Below are 21,911 nucleotides of genomic sequence, written 5' to 3'. Positions count from 1 at the left end.
GAAATACTCAGACCAGCCCTTCTGGCACCAACAACCATGCCACGTTCAAAGTCACTCAAATCACCTTTCTTCCCCATACTGATGCTCGGTTTGAACTGCAGGAGATTGTTTTAAACCATGTCTACATGCCTAAATGCACTGAGTTGCCGCCATGTGATTGGCTGATTAGAAGTGTTAACAAGCAATTGGACAGGTGTACCTAATAAAGTGGCTGGTGAGTGTATACTATACGTGTAGTCGCCGGGTTACGACGTACTTGACTTGCGTGATTTCGACTTTCTGATGCTGGAGTCTCGTCCGCCATTTTGTCCCCAGTGGTTTTTTGTTGTTTTTTTAAAATCGCATAAACAGTACCTTATTGTACTTTACAGTATCTTATTTTTTTACTTTATTAATATGACGTGTTCAGCTTTACGGACAGCAAACAAGGCAATTGTGCTTTTTAAAGCTTTTTCCTTCCTTCACTTTTGACAATTTGTAACGCTGGAGCACACATACGTACACTTATGTTCAAAATGACACGCATTTTAACAATAAAACACTTAGCACAAAACAATTGTTGTTCAAATGTCCATCTGATCAATATGTAAATTTAGTAAATCAAATTAGCATAATTTGCTTAACTAAAGTCCGCTATCTTAAATGCTACCTATTTACAATTCTCATAGCAAATCGCTCACACGTGACTCCAAAAACTGTACCTGTAAGCTTAATTACAAATGCATACACAAAGATATATTAACTGAAACAACTTACAGCCTGATGTCAGCCAAACCAGAGTAGAGCTATCCTTTATCCATGTTAAACGTCCGAGTCTGCTTGTCAGTAATACAAGGCGACAGTCCAGCCAGACCTAACGCTGCCACCAGAGGGCCGTGTACCCTCCATCATTAAATGAAATAAAATACTTTTGGACTTTCTGGATAGTTAGTTTGAGATTTAGGGGTGCTTAAAAAGGGTTCATTCCGATTTACGCGGAAATTCGGGTTATGTCACCATTGAGGAACGTAACTCGTTCATAACCTAGGGTCTACCTGTACCTTATCAACATGTTTTGACCCCCCTCCACAAAAATCAAACTCTGCCTATGTCTTGTATATGCATTTGGAAATGTGTCCTGGCACCACATACACACAGCAGTGTTTGACGTGCTGCCTCCATAAATTATTTGTCAACAAGGACACCTTGTTGATGATGAAAAATGTATACTCACACAAATCACGAGTCTTGCTGATGATTTCAGAGTAGTTACTCTAGATGGTGGGTGTTTCAAAAGAAACCTGTAAATATGCGAATAGTTTTATTTGCTTCAGTGATTAACCGATATTTACAATGGTACAAGTTAGACTTACCTCTGTGTCATATACGTTGGAATTCAGATCTTGAACTGTATGTACATGCTAAGGAATACAGCACATTATTATAATCGTCACGTTAAAAAAAAAATGAGAGCAAGTTTTAAAATGTTTATTTAAAAAATAAAATACAAAAACATACATAAAAACGTCCAGAAAAACAGCTCTGAAACAAAAGTGGTTTCTGGCTCACAACAATCAGCCAGGACAAAAATTAAGGGGGAGGGCTGCTATATTTTTTAAAGAGCAGCCACACTTTTAAAACCCCTTGTCATATTTGTAACAGGAAGGAGGTTGCAGTGCACGTCTGTGTACACTGTAAGGGGAAAAAAACTCAGTGGCCCACTGTCACTTTCTTAATGCTTCACTTCACAAGTTTAAAAGTGATGCAATAAGCCAGCATATTTTCATGAAATACAGTATATTATGTGAGAATGTTTAGCAACTCAGACCCGCCCCGACAATCTGCTCCTTAACAATTTCATTGTTGCTTCTTCACAGAACCAGACACTTTAAAGTCTTGTTTAAAATCTCAGAACTGGGCTTTTAATTGAAGAAAACCGTGCTGTTTAAATGCGTTCATAGAAATTAAAAGATTTTTGGTAGAGTCCATAACAATTCAAATATGGGTGATAAAATTTTTCTATGTGAATGTTGGTGATTAGCTCATTAGCTACCTCTTCATCTTGGGGCCAAATTGATGCTGTGTGGGCAAATGTGGGCAATGGGTCAGAGTTGCTTGGCGTATTTCGTGAGGAAGAAAAAAAACAAAACTAAGTTAAAACAGTGTAACAGCATTGAACATCAATGTAATGTAAATTAAAAAAAACTCTGGTGCTGCACCAACAGAGAGCAAGTCGCTCCCTGGGTGCATCCTGTTCCAAAACCGTCCCGAGACGTGCCTCGTGCACTTAACTAGGTCACACACGCACACACTGCACAGACTCGGACCCCAAACACGGACGATAAAATCCCCCCTATTCCTTACAATTAGCTGTAAAAAACTAGACTCTTGAGACATCTTGGGAGGTTCATACTAATATATGAAGACAGAGGCTATGGTTCCAACACGCACTTACACAAGAATATAAATTAACTCCTGTTCAGTCCAATTGAACATTGTCATTATCAGGGGCCAGGGGGACGACAACCCTTGAATGCACAAGACTTGACGTGATAATCGGAGTAACCCGCTTGCATAGAATTAACACGGGAGTGCGCGAGTAGTGTTGATGGCGAGTCACAGCTTTTGCGCCGTCATACGCACACACCCAGTAAACACAAAGAAAGGCATTGCAAACAATTAGCGGAAGTACCTGGCAATCAAATATACACAAGATTCCTGAATGGAATCGAACTATAATTCCCTTTGACTCGGGTCCTTGGTTTAGGAGGGCTTTTGTTGCCCAAGATTACAAAGGGGAAGCTCCTTATCGCTGAGCACCTTTGCGGTGCGAGCCTGGGCACCAATTTAGACCTTTATGCACCCACAGTCGTCTCCTCTTTCCTGACCTATACTCAAAATCCCCAATTAGGGAAAAAAGACAGTAAAGAAGGGGGGGGGGGGAGGCAGTGACGGAAAAAATATGGCAGCAACAGGGTCCACAAAAAGATGGATAGACAATCTTGTGGTTGCAAAGTCCAAAACACAATTACATCCTCTCACCGAGATATGAACGCAGGGTGCAATTTTCCTGCCGCTCGCCTCCAGGAAGAGGAATTTGGCTTCCTATGGTTGTGTCGGGTCGCCATGTCTTGGAGGGGGGAAGTGTTAGGTTTATTGAGATAAGAGCTCCTCCGTAAAAACAAAGGGGGAGGGGGTCTTTGACCTGGGCTCCATCTCACCAGAGATACCCAAAAGGTTCCGTAAACAGAATGTAAAAATTCTACAAAAATAAAATAAACGGTATAAAAAATGCCTTTGACATTTGCACACAAAATTAAATAAGCATTTAAGTTCCCCTTCCAAAAATATTGCACTAAACAGAGAGAGAGAAAAAAAGTGTAACGTCGAACCTCGGGACAGCTTTGCTGCGAGGCTTGAGAGAGGCTTGCAAAGGCCAACGGTAGCTCCCGTAGGTGCCGGCCCAAAGACAAATCAAGACGTTAGCTCTGGGAAGAGCCGTAACCGAGGGAAGCAAAAATACTGACCGCAACATAATACTGAGACGCTACAAGGCAGTGAACAAAAGGTCACGCCGGAGCACAAGCAGAGCTGCATGTCGTTACGTTTAGCGGCCGCCCCGGTAGAGTGGAAACTGCTGGTCTCTGTGAGGAGAGAGGGGACAAGCTGTCTCTATCTGCTGGGGCTGACCGGTAGGCTGTCCCGCTTTCGGCGCCGCCAAGTGTTCCGGTGGTACTGTGCGTGCGTGTGAGCGTGTCCGCGGGTCGCCATGACAGGGTTGGCGATGAGCGGCGGGTTGTGCAAGCCCTTCATGTTGAACTTGACGGTGTTCTAAAGAGAAATGAAAAGGATGGTCAGTATGTTCACGTGACACTACAAAACTGAGACATGTCACTTTTCCAGTGTGGGACAATGTTGGTACTTCAGATTTTTAATATGAATGCAGGTGTCAATACTATGCATATGCCGGTTAAGGTTTCAAAGTTTACCCATCGTATGGAAACGTCACGGTTTCAAAACCACTAAAATTTTTCACCATACCGTCGCAAAGTATTAACTATTTTTTAATGTCCCAAAAATGCAGTGTGAAGTCCGTGACTTAGAGCGGCAGTGATCACAATATCCCTCTTTGGTTGTTGCTCTGTCCTGAAACTAAACCTCAGCTTCTCCCCCCTCAACAAAGACAAAGTTGCTAGTATGGGAGTACACCGGCTACCGAAAAGAAACAGACGGCCGCCGCTTAGAGGATGAAGGACAGCCCACATGGTTGCAGTGGGTGGTTGCCAAGGGAAGCAACACCTCCAACATGATTTCACATTTACGTGACTATGATCCGTCACTTTACACAAAATGTAAGGCAAGTAAACGCTGTCATGAACGTTTCCCACCAGCTATGAGAATTCCCTCCAGTGTGTCTATTTATGGTAAAACAATTACTATAACGTAAGCTTGTTAACGTGGCTAGTTAGCATGCCAAGATGGCTAACTAGTTTCGTCACTACCATTAGCCTACTTTTGTAAGGTCTTCCGCCATTGCCAACATCTGTTCAAAATAACATTTTCACAATACAGCCTGTGTTGTTTTTTCTCTCTGGCGATTTATTGTGTTGAGAGAGGGTGGCTGTGTATAATGTGTAAATAATGATACGAGTCATACACACCCACGCTGTTTCTTGCTCTCACTCCCAATTAATATTTAAATTATTCAACTAATTAATATTAATAGTAATCGTGGTATATTAACCCAAAAAAGGTGAACATACTCACATTCCTGCATCATAACTTGGACTGAGAGAGAAAAGCCTGCATAAGTGCATATATTTATTTTAGGGCTGTCAAAATTATCGCGTTAATGGGCGGTAATTAATTTTTTAAATTAATCGCGTTAAAATATTTGACGCATTTAACGCACATGCCCCGCTCAAACAGATTAAAATGACAGCACAGTGTCATGTCAACTTGTTACTTGTGTTTTGTCGCCCTCTGCTGGCGCTTGGGTGTGCTGATTTTATGGGTTTCAGCACAATGAGCATTGTTTTATTATTGACATCAACAATGGCGAGCTTCTATTTTTTTTTTATTGAAAATTTTACAAGTTTTATTGAAATGAAAATATTAAGAGGGGTTTTAATATAATATTTAATATTATTTAATATTATAATAACTTGTACTAACATTTATCTTTTAAGAACTACAAGTCTTTCTATCCATGGATCGCTTTAACAGAATGTTAATAATGTTAATGCCATCTTGTTGATTTACTGTTATAATAAACAAATACAGTACTTATGTACAGTATGTTGAATGTATATATCCGTCTTGCGTCTTATTTTTCCATTCCAACTTTAATTTACAGAAAAATATGGCATACTTTTTAGATGGTTTGAATTCCGATTAATTACAATTAATTAATTTTTAAGCTGTGATTAACTCGATTAAAAATTTTAATCGTTTGACAGCCCTATTTTATAATTTTTATTTAGAAGTGTCTTTACTTTTTATGGAAGATAATTATTTTTGTTCTAATCTTGAGATGTGGCTTTGGGTTTAGTCTATAAGTTATATTTATTTCAATTTTGTTTAAAATATTTCCGTTATGTATTTAGTTTTTGTTATTTTAACATTATATTCATGTTCCAATTTGCAAATATATTGTAAAAAATAAAAAAAATCCTGTTCCGTACATCCCATACATCTCAGCTATGATTACAATACCGTGATAACGTGAAACCGCGGTATTTTTGCCTAAGGTTATCATACCGTCAAAATCTCATACTGGCACATACCTAGTCAATACAGTGGTACCTTTACATACAAAGTTAATTCGTTCCAGGACCTTGTTCGAAATGGTCACATGTCGAGCAGGATTTTCCCATAAGAATACATTATAATTCCATTAATTCGTTCCACAGCCCGGAAACCTACACTAAATCCTTAATAAATACTGTTAGCAATTACACAGAGCAAAACAAATAAATTATGAATACAAATTTGAATGATAATAATAGTAATAATAATAATAATACCTGTAATAATGTAACGAATCGGGTTCTAATGTGGCGAATGTATTTGCGTGGTGTACCTGAACGCATCGCGTGGCTGACTTGACAGCGAGATTGGCTGGTGGTGACAGTAGGAGTGTTGTGTTGCACAAGTTGATGGAATAAATGGTTAGAAACCTGACGAAGCTGGCGATCACTTTACATGTCATTATTCATAATAGAATAAAATATTCAATTACCAATACGGGGAAAGAAAATTGAAAAAAAAATCTTTCAAAATTTTTCAAATACGTTTTTATTATCTATGAAATGACTGCATAATATAAACACATTTTAGAGAAAAAAAATCAATAAACTGAGGACAGCAGTCATTTGTAATGCTGACTACTTAGTGTAATAGAAAAATAAGTAGCATGGGTGCGCTCGGGCGGAGGGTCACGGTGCCGGGATTGGTGATGGGGCGGCGTAGGGTCGGTTGCCAATGGGCTTACACTCACAAGGGATTCACACGATTACTGGGTTCTAGGTCACAGAGATATTTTGTGTACACTCTACCCCTTTCTATCACTTAGCTTATAAACTCCCCCACCTCCTTCCCCCTCTTTCCCTGGTCAACATGGTGTCAACCGGAAATACATTTAGCTGACGATAGCACCAACATATTAGTAGTTAGTGTAGTTAGGTGTTCAATGTATTTCTTGTGTTTCTTCTCTTTCTTCTCGTGTTTCTTTTCTTCTGTTCCCCCATAACCCGTTCCTGTTCGCTGTGTTGTCATAATAAATGAGGTATGTTGAATGATCACAAAGGGAGTATGTCAAACTCTCAATGTGAAACATTAAAACTGTTCAGACTATCCGGACACTTAGACTTCCATTCTCCGTGTCAAACAGCTGAACAGGACAGGTTAAAAAAAGAAAAAGAAAAAAGAAAAAAAAAATAAAAATAAATAAATAAATAATAATAAGTAGCCTGATTGACGTAGAAGGAGAACACACAATACAATATGCTCCCTGTTTTTCCTTGGTGAACAAATTTCCAATACTGGATCAACTTAATACGCCTCAACAATTAATGTTAAAAGCAATTTAAAGAGGATTCCCGTTAAATAAGAGTACTTAAATTTTGGCGGTAGCTCACACCGTTACAAGCAATAAATGTCACGTTGAGAAAGAAGCAGCAGAACCCTGACAATGATGCGCTTAGAGATCTGTGCTAAGAGCCTCAGTATCATTGATTGCAATCCCCTGTGATCATGCATTAAAATGTGATTAGCTGCAACCACAAAAAGAAAACACTGAGAGGAAGATAACGCATTTAAAAGTCATATCGTGGTAATACTGCAGTGTGAGAAATGAGACCTGAGGAGGTTCTGTTAAAATATGTTGGCGAGTTGGCAGCTTTGTTGTACACTGAGAGCTGAGCACTGACAGATTACTGACTGCATTTATGAGGGTTTTTCCAGGCTCGGACTGAGACATGATATCTTTCTAATCATTTGTAAAGATTTGTTTGTTACGATCACCCAACTGGCTCAAACAAACATTTTTTCTGTGAACCTACACTTTCACTGAACATTTGCATATTGGTGATTTTATTTTGGTACCCACTGTCTGTGGTTTAGAGAGAGAAATCTTGACTTTGGCGCCATCTTGTGGTATCTATCTCGTGAGTGAAGTTTCATTTGTACATAAATAGTACCTTATCGTTTTGTAGGAGTTTGGTGTCTTAAAACACCTGTGGATGAAGTACTCACTTAAAAAAAAAAAAAAATTTTTTTTTTTTTTTTTTTTTTTTAAACTTAAGTAAAAGTACAGATACAGTCACCAAAAACTACTTCAGTGCAGTAAAAGTATCTCAGAAAACATTTAAGCAAGTACAAAAGTACTTGCTTTAAAAGTAAAAAGTAAAAGTATTTTCTCCCAATGCAAAAATGTAATATAGTGCACTGTATATATACACTGTACACTAGGGCTGCCGTGATCGATTATTTTAGTAGTCGAATAATCTATCAACTAGTTAGTTCAAATAAACGAGTAATCGGATTAGGAACAATTAATGTGTTGCAGAATAAATTTTAGGAGATGTAAAATAAAGGCTTGCTAAGATTGTACTTTCAAAAAAAGCATTAAATGCGAATACAAAATAAAATTCCCTGAGTGTTTCTTCAAACTATGCAGAATTGCACTGTCATTTAAAAATAAATTACAATACCTGAGTTCAGCCTCAACTAGCATTAAAAAAATAAATAAATGAGGATTTAAGTAAACAAAAGGAAAACAAGAACAACTTGCATAGCAAAAGTCCGCTAGCTTAAATGCTATAAAATGCTAGTGTTGTTTTACAATGCCCTTAACAAATCGTTCAAACACATATTCCCACAAAAACAACTAAAAATACCTATAAACTAAACTACAAATGCATTAAAACATATATTAGCTCAAACAAAAACAGGGAGCACCTGGATTCAACCATGTTAAATGAGTTATGTCATATTCACTGTTGCCACTTGAGGGCAGTGTATTCACCCAAATCAATAAAACTAAATGCAAACATTTAGAAAACAAACCATTACAACGCTACTGTAATAAAACATACTCAAATACTCAAAGCAGCAAAATTTGATTCAAAGCTTTTTTCTAATCGAATTACTTGAGTTAATCGATTAATCGTTGCAGCACTAATATGCGCACATCAGTGTTGTCAATCCCATTTAAAAAAAGTAATTAATTACTGATACAAATTACTTCTCCCAAAAAGTAATTGCGTTAGTATCTCAGTTACCTGAATGTAAGAGTAATTAGTTATTGGCAAAGTAACTGGTGATAATTTTCATGTTTTTTTTCCTCCATTAAAAAAAACAAAAAAAAAAAACAGGTCACACATGTGAAGTTTAAAGGGTTTTTTGGGACAACTGACCCTAGCCCAATTCTTTACCCGAAACTTAACTAGACACAGGGTATTGCGGATATTACAATAACTAGATAGTAATCTTTGCTATTTGTGGAAGTCATTCAATGTTGTGAATCAACCGTTAAAGTTGTTAAAATTGCTCCCGTTATTGCATTAGTTCTCTTCTGTCTACTTTCGACATGTATAACTTTTATATGTGTTTCATCATTTAAAGATAGATTTAAGTCAAGATTTTGCTGATTTAGGATCATTTTAGATAAAAAGTTACTAAGGTTCGCTAGGAAGGTTCTCTACAACAGAGCCTTCCTGAGAGGTCTACTGCTTTAAGATGGCGGCTGTTTACTAACGCATCTAATTCTTTATACATGTTGCTAATGCCGCCGTGTCTGTCATTTGCATCTAGTTCTATAATATGTGATATCTACCGTAGCATCATGTGGATGTAATTTGTAGGCTATCGTCTACAGTCAGGTGTTATGGGAGCCACCTAGCATCACATTTGGAACGGCGACACAGCTCCCGTGCCTCCTCCCCACTCCTGCTCTGCTCTCTCGTCTCCGTGAGTCCTTCTCTCTCTCTCTCTCTCTCTCTCTCTCTCTGAGTTTCGCGTCATTAAACCAACATAGTAACGCATAGTAACGCACGCCTTTCCTGCCTCAGTAACGGTAACGGCGTTGCCAAGATGAGTAAAGTGATTAATTAGATTAGTCACTACCGAAAAAAAATAACGCAGTTAGTAACGCCGTTATGTTCTAACACAGTTATTAACAACACTGCGCACATACATTGATTTGAGTCAATATTAAAAGAACCAGAAAATTCATTGACTGCTCAGTTTTATTTAAAACTGTGCAATGCATAATAATGCAATAATGCAAAAAAACAAGCAATAACATCGACTGAACTGTAAACTGAAACTTATAAGCTAAAAAACTCCAAAATCTAGCTTAATGGCGGATTGCAGCAACTATCAGGTGCATACCTCCACCTACCGTATAAGAGTGTGGTGGTTTTCATTGGTCAGTATCTTGTTCACCTGCCTGATCTTGCTTGTACTTGTGTTGCTGCCTCTAATGCTCAGTTATGGTAAAAGGTCCAAATAAACACAATAAAAGAGAACAGAGATACAGAAAACCTACCTTATGTGTATGGCTAGAGTGGGGGCTGGGCGGAGGCTGGGAACTGGAGGGGGCAGGGGCATGGGCTGGGTGGTGCATGTGGAAGAAGGCAGAGAGACCGGTGTCGATACACACCTGTCTGCCAGGTATAGAGTGCATTGTGAGACCCCCGGGGAGCGAGGCGCGAGCCTGGCAAATGAAAAGAAGATAATAATGACTTCCTGCTTTCCAAAATCCAATAAAAGCTATTATGATGTTACCGCTGCATGATTTACCTGTGAGCCAGGAGGCAAGAGCAGATGGTGGCCTGTCATTCCTGGTTTGGCGGTGCTAATACTAAATCCCGGGGGAAATGCGAGGCCCAGAGGTGGGAATGACGGGTAAGGTGGCAAAGGGGGCGGAGGCACAGGACAGGGAGCCGCTGAATCTGAGTCCTGATAAATAGACACAGTTGTTATTAAATAGATATAACAGTATTCAACCTGAGCTTGGCAACGCTAAGCGAACAACAATAATAATTGTACCTCACATGCATATTTTGTTGTTCAATACTGCAAAAAAAATAGCACAAAAGTTGGACTCCAAAAGTTATAATAACGATTAATTAATGACAATCTCAAACTGGAAGAAGAACAGCATCTTGATACAGAAGCTACCTTTAAGACTGTTTGTTTTGCTTTTTATGCAACATAACTCTGTTTTTCCACATGATAGTCAGCAACATGTTTTCCACTTTCCCTCCAGTACTTCTGGTATTTGTGTGAAGATTCTCCACGCAGATGTTCTGATACACGCAACCAGTTGTTGGCTCTTATCATTTCTGGCTTGAGCGTAAAGCACTGGCGGGAATTCCTCTGGAACTCCGGAAGAGGCGAACGTGACAGCGAGGCTGCAAGACCGGCGTGAAAAGTGCAGACTAGGGGGAGAAATCCAAGCTTCCGTTCTGGCTTTCATAATAGGAAGCGTGAGGTCATTGGCAAATACAATGGATGACCTCGGTGCACTGATAACGCAACGGGACACCGTTACGTCTGACTGTGACATGGCTACATGTGGACTTCACCAAGTGAGCTTTCCTTCTTACTGGTAAAAAATAAGGAAGGCACTTTTAGTTTTTGTGAATGCAATGAAGCAATCCAGGGACACATTTAAGTGGAACATCCCTGCTCTGTGGACATTGATCTACAAGCTGTGGAACATATCCATTCTAGCTGCTGAGGGAATTCTCTTTCAACAAAATAACTGTGTATATTCGACCATCTGCTAGAGAGGCAACGGCGTATGATACAACTCATACAGCGGTTGCCAGGTTACAGAGCCTCCACCCTCGCTTTTATCATCACTGGGGATTATAATCACTGCAGGCTAGGCTCACTACTACTTACTTTCCACAATAAAACATTGGCCTTGTTATATACTCCCTGCCCACACTTGGATTATCAGACCACAATGTTGTGCTCTTCACACTTCAGTATGTTCCTGTTGTTCAAAGGCTTTCTGAAACAATAAGGCTTCTTTGTAGGTGTGGTCAGGAAGTGATCCACATGGCGACAGCACAAATTGTATTGCTGGAAATATCATTTTCTGTGATCATGATCCCAGCCAGAACTGTGTGCCATTTCCCCAACAAACAAACCCTGCATCAATGACTTTAAGTACCTCACATAAAAGAAGAGCAACAGATCTGAAGGGAATTCAGAGTGGAGTGAAGAGGGCATAGCTAACTTAAGGTGTGAACGAGGGAAGTCAAGGACTCCGTTGAAAGCTGAACAACATCAAATAGCTGTGGGGGCGTATGAGGTCAATGACAGGACTCAACAAGAAAAGGCTGGCTGCAGAAGTGGGCTATTGAGAAAGCGTGTGAGTTAAATTGCCTTTTCAACAGCTTCAGATCAGTTCTATCTGATCTAACCCCCGCTGTTTACCCCCACCTCACCTTGACACCCATCCGTCTCCAAAGCAATCACCCCCCCCCCCCCGTCACACAGATAATGACCCCTAAACTCCAATGACAGTGACATCTAACCAGGTGAGAAGATACACCTAAACAACAGTTTAATATCAATTTGGCTTAAATGTTTTAAATCATAAGGTTACTCACATTGTCTGATCCAGAGAGGGAGGAGACAGACGAGGCTGACGAGTGCTGCTGTGGACTGGAGATGGACATTGGCGAGTCTGCGCTCTGGGGGGACGCGGAGTCCCTCTGCTGCTCCTCCGACCCGACGCCACCATCAAGAAAACAGCTAGGGTCCTGATCAGATACTGGCTCCTTGGGAGTTGGCACTAGAGAAGTAAAATGGAGGCCCATGTTAGAAATGGAGTACAGCGTATCCCCATGAAATCTAAGGTCATTGTACAGTGTATCACAAAAGTGAGTACACCCATCGCATTAGTGCTGTCAGCATTGCTGCAGAGATTGAAGAGGTGGGGGGTCAGCCTGTTAGTGCTCAGACCATACGCCGCACTCTAAATCAAATTGGTGTGCATGGCTGTCACCCCAGGAGGAAGCCTCTTCTGAAGACAGTACACAAGAAAGCCCGCAAACAGTTTGCGAAGACATGACAACAAAGCACATGGATTACTGGAACCATGTCCTATGGTCTGATGAGATGGGCGGGCTTTCTTGTGTACAGTCTTCAGAAGAGGCTTCCCCCTGGGGTGACAGCCATGCACACCAATTTGATGTAGAGTGCGGCGTATGGTCTGAGCACTAACAGGCTGACCCCCGACCTCTTCAATCTCTGCAGTATTGCTGACAGCACTCCTGTAACAAGTCAAATGACATTTTGGAGGGAAAATGACAAGCAGTACTCAATTTGGACATTTAGGGAAGTGCATTTTTTCATAGGGGTGTACTCACTTTTGTTGCCAGGGGTTTAGATATTAATGGCTATATTTTGAGGGGAAAATAAATTAACTCTATTATATAAGCTGCACACAGACTTTTCATTGTGTCAAAGTTTCATTTTGTCAGTGTTGTCCCATGAAAAGATATACTTAAATATCAGCAGAAATGCGAGGGGTGTACTAATTTTTGTGATACACTGTACATGTCTTGGGCTGCAGCTATCGATTATTTCAGTAGTCGATTTATCTATCAACCAGTTCGAATAATCGAGTAATCGGATTAAGAACACAAAAAAATAAAATATCTGAGCTTCGCCTCAAACGGTATAAAAAATAAATGACGATCTAAGTACACTAAAAGAACAACAAGAACGACTTGCATAGCAAAGGTCAGCTGGCTTCAATGCTATAAAATGCTAACATTTTTTCCCCCAATGCTCTTCACAAATCCTTCAAACACATATTCCCACAAATACGGCTAAATATACTTATAAACTAAATTACGAATGCATAAAAAAACATGAGCTCAAACAAAAACCTTATGTTGTTCTTAACAGGGAGCAGCTAGATTCAGCCATGTTAAATGACTTATATTCACTGTTGCCACTCGAGGGCAGTGTATGCAGATAAATCAATAAAAATAAATGCAAACCAAAACAAACTATTACGCCACTTTAATAAACAAATACCCGTAGCAGCAAAATTAATTCTGAGCTTTTTTCTAATCGAGTTACTTGAATTAATCGATTAATCGTTGCAGCACTATACATGTCCCTGCTGTATAAGAGTATATAACTTTAGAGTTGTGCACATTCAATTTGATGCTGCCATGTTTTCCATTTACTGTAAATATTTATTGGTCCCACCAAGCAGAGAGAATGTAGAGTATGTGTTGCAGCTCTATGTGTGTATTAATAAAGGTTTTAATATGGTGTCCATATCACAGATTTTCACCTCTTCCAGGTGGGTCTGTAATATCTACTCCATGATAAATGAAGCTCACTGTATCATAAATAGAACCAGAGGCAGTTTTATAGAATTGTACCTCTGTTATCAGTTCGAGCCAGATCTCTGCCACCCCACTTTTTGATGATCCACTCTCTGTAGTCGATCACTTCCTGCGTCAACCTGATTATTCTTCCCAAGGTGCTGCGTGGAGGAATGACAGAACCCTTTCAGTCGAGTCCCATTTGTGATAATAACAACTTTTATTTTGACCATAAATTCCAACCTTTCGCAGTCTTTGTTGGGATACGACCGGGCGAGCGGCGACACCGCATGGCTGAGGACAGTATAGGCGTAGTCAAAGACCTGTTTGACGTGCATGGCGCCGTACGAGCCCCTGCCCACGTCATTCCCTGTATGGTGGGAAATTTTAATACAATGTATTTTGAGGTTTATTGACTATTTCCTCTAATGTTGACAGATACCCAAACCTGGAAGTAGCGGGTCTTCGATGCAGAGCATGGACGGCCTGTAACCGTTGGTCATGGCCATGTCGTCTTTGGCAATGTATGCACCTCCGTTTTTGATGCGAATCCCTGTTTTCAAGTAGTTAAAATGGCGACCGTACAACTCAAAAAACTCGATCAGCAGAACTCCCAAATTCTCACTGGGGTTCCGGGCGTCGATGCGAGGGTGAAGCTGAGGAATAAACAGTAAGGAAACTTTAAAACCTAAAACATACAACCTTCATGTTTTATAATTCTTTTTAAAAAAACAAGCTTCGGAATACCTGCAAGAAGCTGATGACCATGAGGATGAGGCAGTAGGAGCTTATTCCGCCTGTGAAGACTTCATTCAGATCTCTTTGTAGCAGGAACTGCTTCAGTACAAAGATCAGGTAAGGCAGCACCGGATACTTCTGAAAGGGGGGTGAGGAACATGAGTGTTGGGAATAGGAGTGTGACAAAATATCGAAATGGTGATATATTGTGATACTTTGTATCCCAAAAGGTTATCGATATGTTCCTGCAAAGAATCGAGATATCGTTTTGAAAAGGTGTCAATGTCTAAAAACATAAATAAAAATGAACCCACAAGTTGCTACCAAAATCTTCCACCATAATCGTGTCTCAGTTAACGCTAAGGTTGCATTGACGGTGCTCGACGCCCAATCCATTTAGACTGGGAACGTTGGTTCATTCGAAACTAAAGCATTCGCAGTCATTCTGTCCGATTTTCAGGGCATTTACAGGTCACTTGCTGTTCATTTTAGGGCATTTACAGGTCATTTTCTGTTGAGTTTGAGTCACTGCCTATTCATTTGGATGATTCCCAGGTCATTTTCTGTTCCTTTAACTTAAAATAGACAGGAAGAGACCCATAAAATACCCCAAAATCAACAGGAAGTAACGTAAAATGAACAGGTAAATGACCTTAAATGGCCCAAAATTAACTCATTGCCTGGCATTGGCTGCTACTACCGGCCATAGACGATCAATCCATTTGAAGTGGGAGGGATGGCAGCGAATGAACGAAAGTTCATTCGCTGCCACCCTCCGACTTCAAACAGATTGAACGTCCACTAATGATAAACTCATTCCAATTCACAGCAGAAGCTTGTTTTTCTGTTTATTAGTTGTTTGTAGAATATCCTAGAATGATTTCCTGACCAATGTATCGATAATCGTTGTATCGCCATATTGTCAGATCATCGTTATCGTGAGCTTTGTATCGCAAATCGTATCGTATCGTGAGGTGCCAAGAGCTTCCCACTCCTAGTTGGGAGTGTGGCAACTTTCAGACAGTCAATTGATTGAACAAAATACAGTATGGCATAAACTGAATCAATTTATTAAAATTTAAGAATAAACAGTAAAACTGAGTATTTGTTTCTATTTCTTGCTAGAAATCCTCGAGGCACCTAAAAACGTACAGCGGGGCAAATAAGTATTTAGTCAACCACTAATCGTGCAAATTCTCCCACTTGAAAATATTACAGAGGCCTGTAATTCTCAACAAGGGTAAACCTCAACCATGACAGACAGAATGTGGGGAAAACCCCCCAGAAAATCACATTGTTTGATTTTTAAAGAATTTAATAGCAAATCATGGTGGAAAATAAGTATTTGGTCAATACCAAAAGTTCATCTCAATACTTTGTTATGTACCCTTTGTTGGCAATATCGGCGCCCAAACGTTTTCTGTAACTCTTCACAAGCTTTTCACACACTGTTGCTGGTATTTTGACCTATTCCTCCATGCAGATCTCCTCTAGAGTAGTGATGTTTTGGGGCTGTCATTGGGCAACACGGACTTTCAACTCCCTCCACAGATTTTCTATGGGGTTGAGATCTGGAGACTGGCTAGGCCACTCCAGGACCTTGAAATGCTTCTTACGAAGCCACTCCTTTGTTGCCCTGGCTGTGTGTTTGGGATCATTGTCATGCTGAAAGACTCAGCCACGTCTCATCCTCAATGCCCTTGCTGATGGAAGAAGATTTTCACTCAAAATCTCTCGATACATGGCCCCATTCATTCTTTCCTTTACACAGATCAGTCGTCCTGGTCCCTATGCAGAAAAATAGCCCGAAAGCATGATTTTCCCACCCCCATGCTTCACAGTGGGTATGGCGCAATTCAGTATTAATTTTCCTTCAAACACGAGAACCTGTGTTTCTACCAAAAAGTTCTTTTTTGGTTTCATCTGACCATAACACATTCTCCCAGTCCTCTTCTGAATCATCCAAATGCTCTCTAGCGAACCGCTGACGGGCCTGGACGTGTACTTTCTTCAGCAGGGGGACACGTCTGGCAGTGCAGGATTTGAGTCCCTGGTGGCGAATTGTTTCACTGATAGTAGCTGTTGTTACTGTGGTCCCAGCTCTCTGTAGGTGATTCACTAGGTCCCCGCGTGTGGTTCTGGGATTTTTGCTCACTGTTCTTGTTATCATTTTGACGCCACGGGGTGAGGAGGGAGTTGAAAGTCCGTGTTGCCCAATGACAGCCCCAAAACATCACTGCTCTAGGGGAGATCTGCATGGAGGAATGGGCCAAAATAACAGCAACAATGTGTGAAAAGCTTGTGAAGAGTTACAGAAAACGTTTGGGCTCCGTTATTGCCAACAAAGGGTACATAACAAAGTATTGAGATGAACTTTTGGTATTGACCAAATACTTATTTTCCACCATGATTTGCAAATAAATTCTTTAAAAATCAAACAACGTGATTTTCTGTTTTTTTCCCCTACATTCTCTCTCTCATGGTTGAGGTTTACCCATGTTGACAATTACAGGCCTCTCTAATATTTTCAAGTGGGAGAACTTGCAAAATTAGTGGTTGACTAAATACTTATTTACCCCACTGTACTTACTGAACTTACTTACTGAATTTCAGACTTACTTTTATCCTCTTCGGACCAAATCGAGAAAATGCGCATTTCAATTATTGCTTTCTAACACCCAAGTTCATATCTTCAAATCTGTAAAGTTCACTCGACCAGAGGCGTTATACTGCATTAATATACTAAAAACCCAGTGGGCCTACAGACAGGAATTACAAATATTTGTGTTAATTTTCCAAAGGCTCGTGGCGCTTAGCGTGCATCTGTGTCTGTGTGTGAAGCTTGGCTGACATTTCAAAAATGCTTAAAGAGGTGAGAACAAGACTGGAAGCTGCCTGCATAGTAGGAGTCCTTCCACCCCTATCCGCTCTCCGATAAGACTGCAGCAAAGCCTCGCTCCCTCGCACATTAACAAAACTGGCACTCGCAGGGGTTTGATTGAGTGTGGCTGTCAGCGGTGAGCTTTCAAGCCGTAACACGTAACCCCGGCGGAACCGCGACGCAACATAAACAAATGAACAAAAACTGAAGGATGACATCTCGCTGGAAGATCAGCACCTGGAATTCCTGGGTTGTGTTGGCTAAAACACGCATGACGAAAGCGAGCAGACATCCACCCTCGGGAGGAGAGACATTAGGAGTACATCTAAGAAGCAACACTGCCGACATGCAGCGGGCACAAAATCTGGGGTTGCTTCCAGGATGAGGCAAAGCGAATCAAGTGTAATGCTTTCAACTGCTGGCTGGACACAATTCACAGTGGGGAATTTCCAAAGTTCTATATTTAGATGCCACTCTAAAACAGTAATTATGCGACTCCACTGGTGCTTGGTTGGATTTAAATATGTCTGCTTGACCTCCCTTTGTCCTGCTCTCCTATTCTTCATCGCCATGACTTGCTTCTAACGTGCATTTATTTCCCGTTGCAGTGGAACGTTCAGAGTCAAGTTCCCGTAAAGTTCCCGTAAAGTGGTATATTTTGGGAGTTAAACTAGAAATTCAGGGGGGAAAAAAATACGCCTCAAAAGTCAACAACTAAACGTTGGAGTTTAAACAGAAAATCACATGACACTTCAACTTCAGTTTTAATCTCGACTGTGTTTTTGTTTTGGAAAAGATTTAACAAAAACATACTTAACTTTTTCAAAAACAATTTCTATGCAAATTTATTGAACATTGACCTTGAAACATCAGCTGCAGAGTGAATAAAGGTTTTATGATGATTGAAACTTGAGTATTGAACAAATTAATTCACTTTACATTCACTTTGGAAAATAAGATACAAGTTAAAGGCTGATTTATGCTTTTATGTTAGGGTGACAGCAGAATTATGCCATTAGCACAGACCTGATTTGGACTCCACGCCGTAGCCTGACATGCACCTCCAAAAAATCCTGACTACGCGTCACATCAACTCGACGTGATGTGAACGTCAAAGGACTGTGATTGGTCCGCTCAGAATAGCGTTGTTTTCGTCAAAGCCACAGTGGCTTAAAGACTAGCAGCACATTCGACATATATTATGTAAAATCAATGCTTTCCACTCGGTCAGCTTTGACGGAGATAGGCCCCCAATTATTCAGTGTCACGTCAATATATTATGAAGTCTATACGAGATGGATGCCAGTTTTCGTCTGACAAAACGAGAATGAGATGAAAATTTGCCGTAGTTTCTGTCATGAGTTCACAATGTGTGACAGTTTATGCCGTATGTGTAGTTAGCACTCATCGTGGCAGTGTTTGGTCATGTCACTCATGTGATTTGCTGCGGCGCCCCCCAACACGCATGCTTACTCATGTGTGAAAGATATGCCATGTTACTGTAGCCTTTAAAGGTCTGTACTTTGTGATTATCACACACTAAATGTAACTTGTAGCATTAGCATAGCATTCGCATCAGCATTTAGCGTGGTGAGTGTCATCTTAAAATCTTGGAAAACTTTTTACATACAGTTCGTGGTGGCCAGCCGAGTTTAATTCATTGAAAATAATGTACTGTTTTCCTGCTGAGTGTGCATTATCATCACATAGATGGTGATGTCCTTGTACACTCAATTATGTGCTCGTCGGTCAATATTCATTCAAAATTGTTGGAAACCTTTTATTTATTTATTTATTCATGGCCTAAAACTTTTGAAGTTTACAGGCGAAAAAACATTTTGAGTAATTGTCGACTAAAACTAGACGAAATTTTGTTGAGTTTTCGTTGATTAAAACCAAGACGAACACATTTTGAAATGACTAAGATAAATAAGTATTTTTTTCCAAAAGACTAAAACTAAGATGAAAATTAGAAGGGCTGCTAAAAATAACCCTGGCTCAGAACGTTGTTTCCGGTTCAGCACAACAACACCGCCACCTTCAAACATTCAAACATCTCTGCAAATGTCTTCTGTGTCGCCTACGCCTCAACATTTGTTGTTCAATATTGATTAGCTGCAACTCCAAATACACGTGTTCCATATCTGTTGCCATTGCTGTCTATGACCGGAGGAAAACTAAAGAAATGTGACGAGAGTCCACCAAAACCATACAAGACAAAGCCACACCCCTCTATTGGCTTGGTGGTGAATTACAGAGCAACGTGTTCCCTTGACGGAGAACTACCTCAATCAACGTAGGGTCTACGTTGTCGCTACACCGTCAACAGGACGCAGAACCATAAATCAGCCTTAAGTAGTCAACAGGTGTTACGAAAAGGATTATGCTCAGCTTCATTATAAAATAATGTAACAGTGTCCCACCTGAACATAATCTTTAATGAAACTTGCCGCCTTGACGCCAGTCTCCACATTGAAGCTGATGTCCACTTTCACCTCAGTCTCCTGGTCTGTAAGCTTGATGATTGGCACCTGAAAAATATCAAGATGACAGAAGTGGCAACATTATTTCTAAACCGTGCTTCGGTATAAGTAGATACTTCTGTAAACAATTGTTCAAAGTAGAGCTGTCAAAATTATCGCGTTAACGGGCGGTAATTATTTTTTTAAATTAATCACGTTAAAATATTTGACGTATTTAACGCACATGCCCCGCTCAAACAGATTAAAATGACAGCACAGTGTAATGTCCACTTTTTGCTTGTGTTTTTCGATGTTTTGTCCCCCTTTGCTGGCGCTTGGGTGCGACTGATTTTATGGGTTTCGGCACCACATGACATCGACAATGGCGAGCTACTAGTTTATTTTTTGATTGAAAATTTTACAAATTTTATTCAAACGAAAACATTAAGAGGGATTTTAATATAAAATTTCTATAACTTGTACCAACATTTATCTTTTAAGAACTACAAGTCTTTCTATCCATGGATCACTTTAACAGAATGTTAATAATGTCAATGCCATCTTGTTGATTTATTGTTATAATAAACAAAATACAGTACTTATGTACCGTATGTTGAATGTATATATCCGTCGTGTCTTATCTTTCCATTCCAACAATAATTTACAGAAAAATATGGCATATTTTATAGATGCTTTGAATTGCGATTAATTACGATTAATTAATTTTAAAGCTGTAATTAACTCGATTAAAAATTTTAATCGTTTGACAGCCCTAGTTCAAAGTAAATAATCAACTGTAGAGAGTAAAAATAAAACTGACTGAAACCTGAAAAAACTACTGAAGTACAGTAACACATTATTTGTACTTCCATCCATTGTGAGGCGACACGTTATTAGGAAACAATCGTAATGACGCATAGGTGTTAGGTGGGGGGTGGCGATTTCTTCCCAGACTTCCTCGGAGTAGGTAACAGTCTTGACACTAGCGCCTCTAGTCAACTATTCTCCCCGAGTTATCTGTGCGCAGGCCTGCCTTCATGCAAACAGATGGGGGACACTAATTGTGTCTGCAAGTTTAGTGCACCTCGTTTCCATTCCTCCTCTCAAAGAGATAAAGGAGCGATCCAGCCAAAGCTTTAGATTTCTGGCTGACCACTTGAAGTCTAAAAAAGGTTTTTTCTAGGCCCATCGAAGTGTTGCCAAGTTGTGATTTGGCAGAGCTTCTTCCACTTCCCTACAACATTGCTCATTAACAAAGCATCTCGTGCTTCTGCGACGTGAACATTTTGGAAAATAAAGCATCAAATAACGTGATTACATGATTCCGATTTTAATCGCATCAAGAATAGGAACCGCCTGATCTGGTTGCCTGCTTAAAAATGTGAAGGCTGGCATGGCGGAATACTTACAGTAGCTTTATCCAGCACTTTGATGGAGAACGGCTCAGCAACGTTGTGCTTGCGAAGAGCCAGCTCCAACTCTTGTAGCGGAGGGCGCTCCCACTTTCCAAATACCACCAGGTCAATGTCGCTAAAGGGGTGAAAGTCACATTCCAAGTCATAACAATGGATGGAAAAAAAATACTCAATGTTTACAATGCCTCGTTGACAGATTCATGTGAGTCTTTCTTGCCTTGTTGGAAGGTAGAGTCCTGTACTGAAGCTGCCAAATATTTGGACCTATAAAAGCAGAACATGAAAAAATGAAGACTACCCATTAATCATGTGTCCCACTAGTTCTGCTGTGCCCTGTTGACAGACAGGCTATGTAAGCGGACCCATTAATCTATCCTGCACACAGAGAAAGTCTCCTCGTTTAAGGGATCATTGCTGCAACCACTGAACTAAATCGGCTGTTACAAAACAACATTCAACATTTTCATTGCACAGCGCTATTGCATAACAGCCCCATACACGGTGATAATTTACAGTCCATAATATCCAATTCACGGGTCCACACACATTGGGACAATGCATTTCCGGG

At 40.2% G+C, this 21,911-nt stretch overlaps 1 protein-coding gene across 1 annotated transcript in view; it reads right to left on the bottom strand.

Annotated features, from left to right (window-relative positions):
* Positions 1 to 1,439: 1,439 nt before the first annotated feature.
* Positions 1,440 to 21,911, bottom strand: part of tent4a (terminal nucleotidyltransferase 4A) — a 31,871-nt gene continuing 11,399 nt past the window's right edge. The window contains exons 3-13 of the mRNA XM_057828341.1: positions 21,561 to 21,607; positions 21,338 to 21,458; positions 19,890 to 19,997; positions 14,595 to 14,723; positions 14,296 to 14,503; positions 14,091 to 14,217; positions 13,905 to 14,008; positions 12,111 to 12,295; positions 10,285 to 10,443; positions 10,031 to 10,198; positions 1,440 to 3,810 (exon numbers count right to left, since the gene is read on the bottom strand). Of these exons, the coding sequence (XP_057684324.1) occupies positions 3,652 to 3,810; positions 10,031 to 10,198; positions 10,285 to 10,443; positions 12,111 to 12,295; positions 13,905 to 14,008; positions 14,091 to 14,217; positions 14,296 to 14,503; positions 14,595 to 14,723; positions 19,890 to 19,997; positions 21,338 to 21,458; positions 21,561 to 21,607 (1,515 nt within the window). The 3' untranslated portion in view covers positions 1,440 to 3,651. The remainder of the gene's footprint in view (positions 3,811 to 10,030; positions 10,199 to 10,284; positions 10,444 to 12,110; positions 12,296 to 13,904; positions 14,009 to 14,090; positions 14,218 to 14,295; positions 14,504 to 14,594; positions 14,724 to 19,889; positions 19,998 to 21,337; positions 21,459 to 21,560; positions 21,608 to 21,911) is intronic.

The sequence above is a fragment of the Corythoichthys intestinalis genome, chromosome 22 (assembly GCF_030265065.1).
Source record: "Corythoichthys intestinalis isolate RoL2023-P3 chromosome 22, ASM3026506v1, whole genome shotgun sequence".
Taxonomy (NCBI): domain Eukaryota; kingdom Metazoa; phylum Chordata; class Actinopteri; order Syngnathiformes; family Syngnathidae; genus Corythoichthys; species Corythoichthys intestinalis.
The sequence above is the reverse complement of the archived record's forward strand: the minus strand, read 5'-3'. Positions and strand labels throughout refer to the sequence as shown.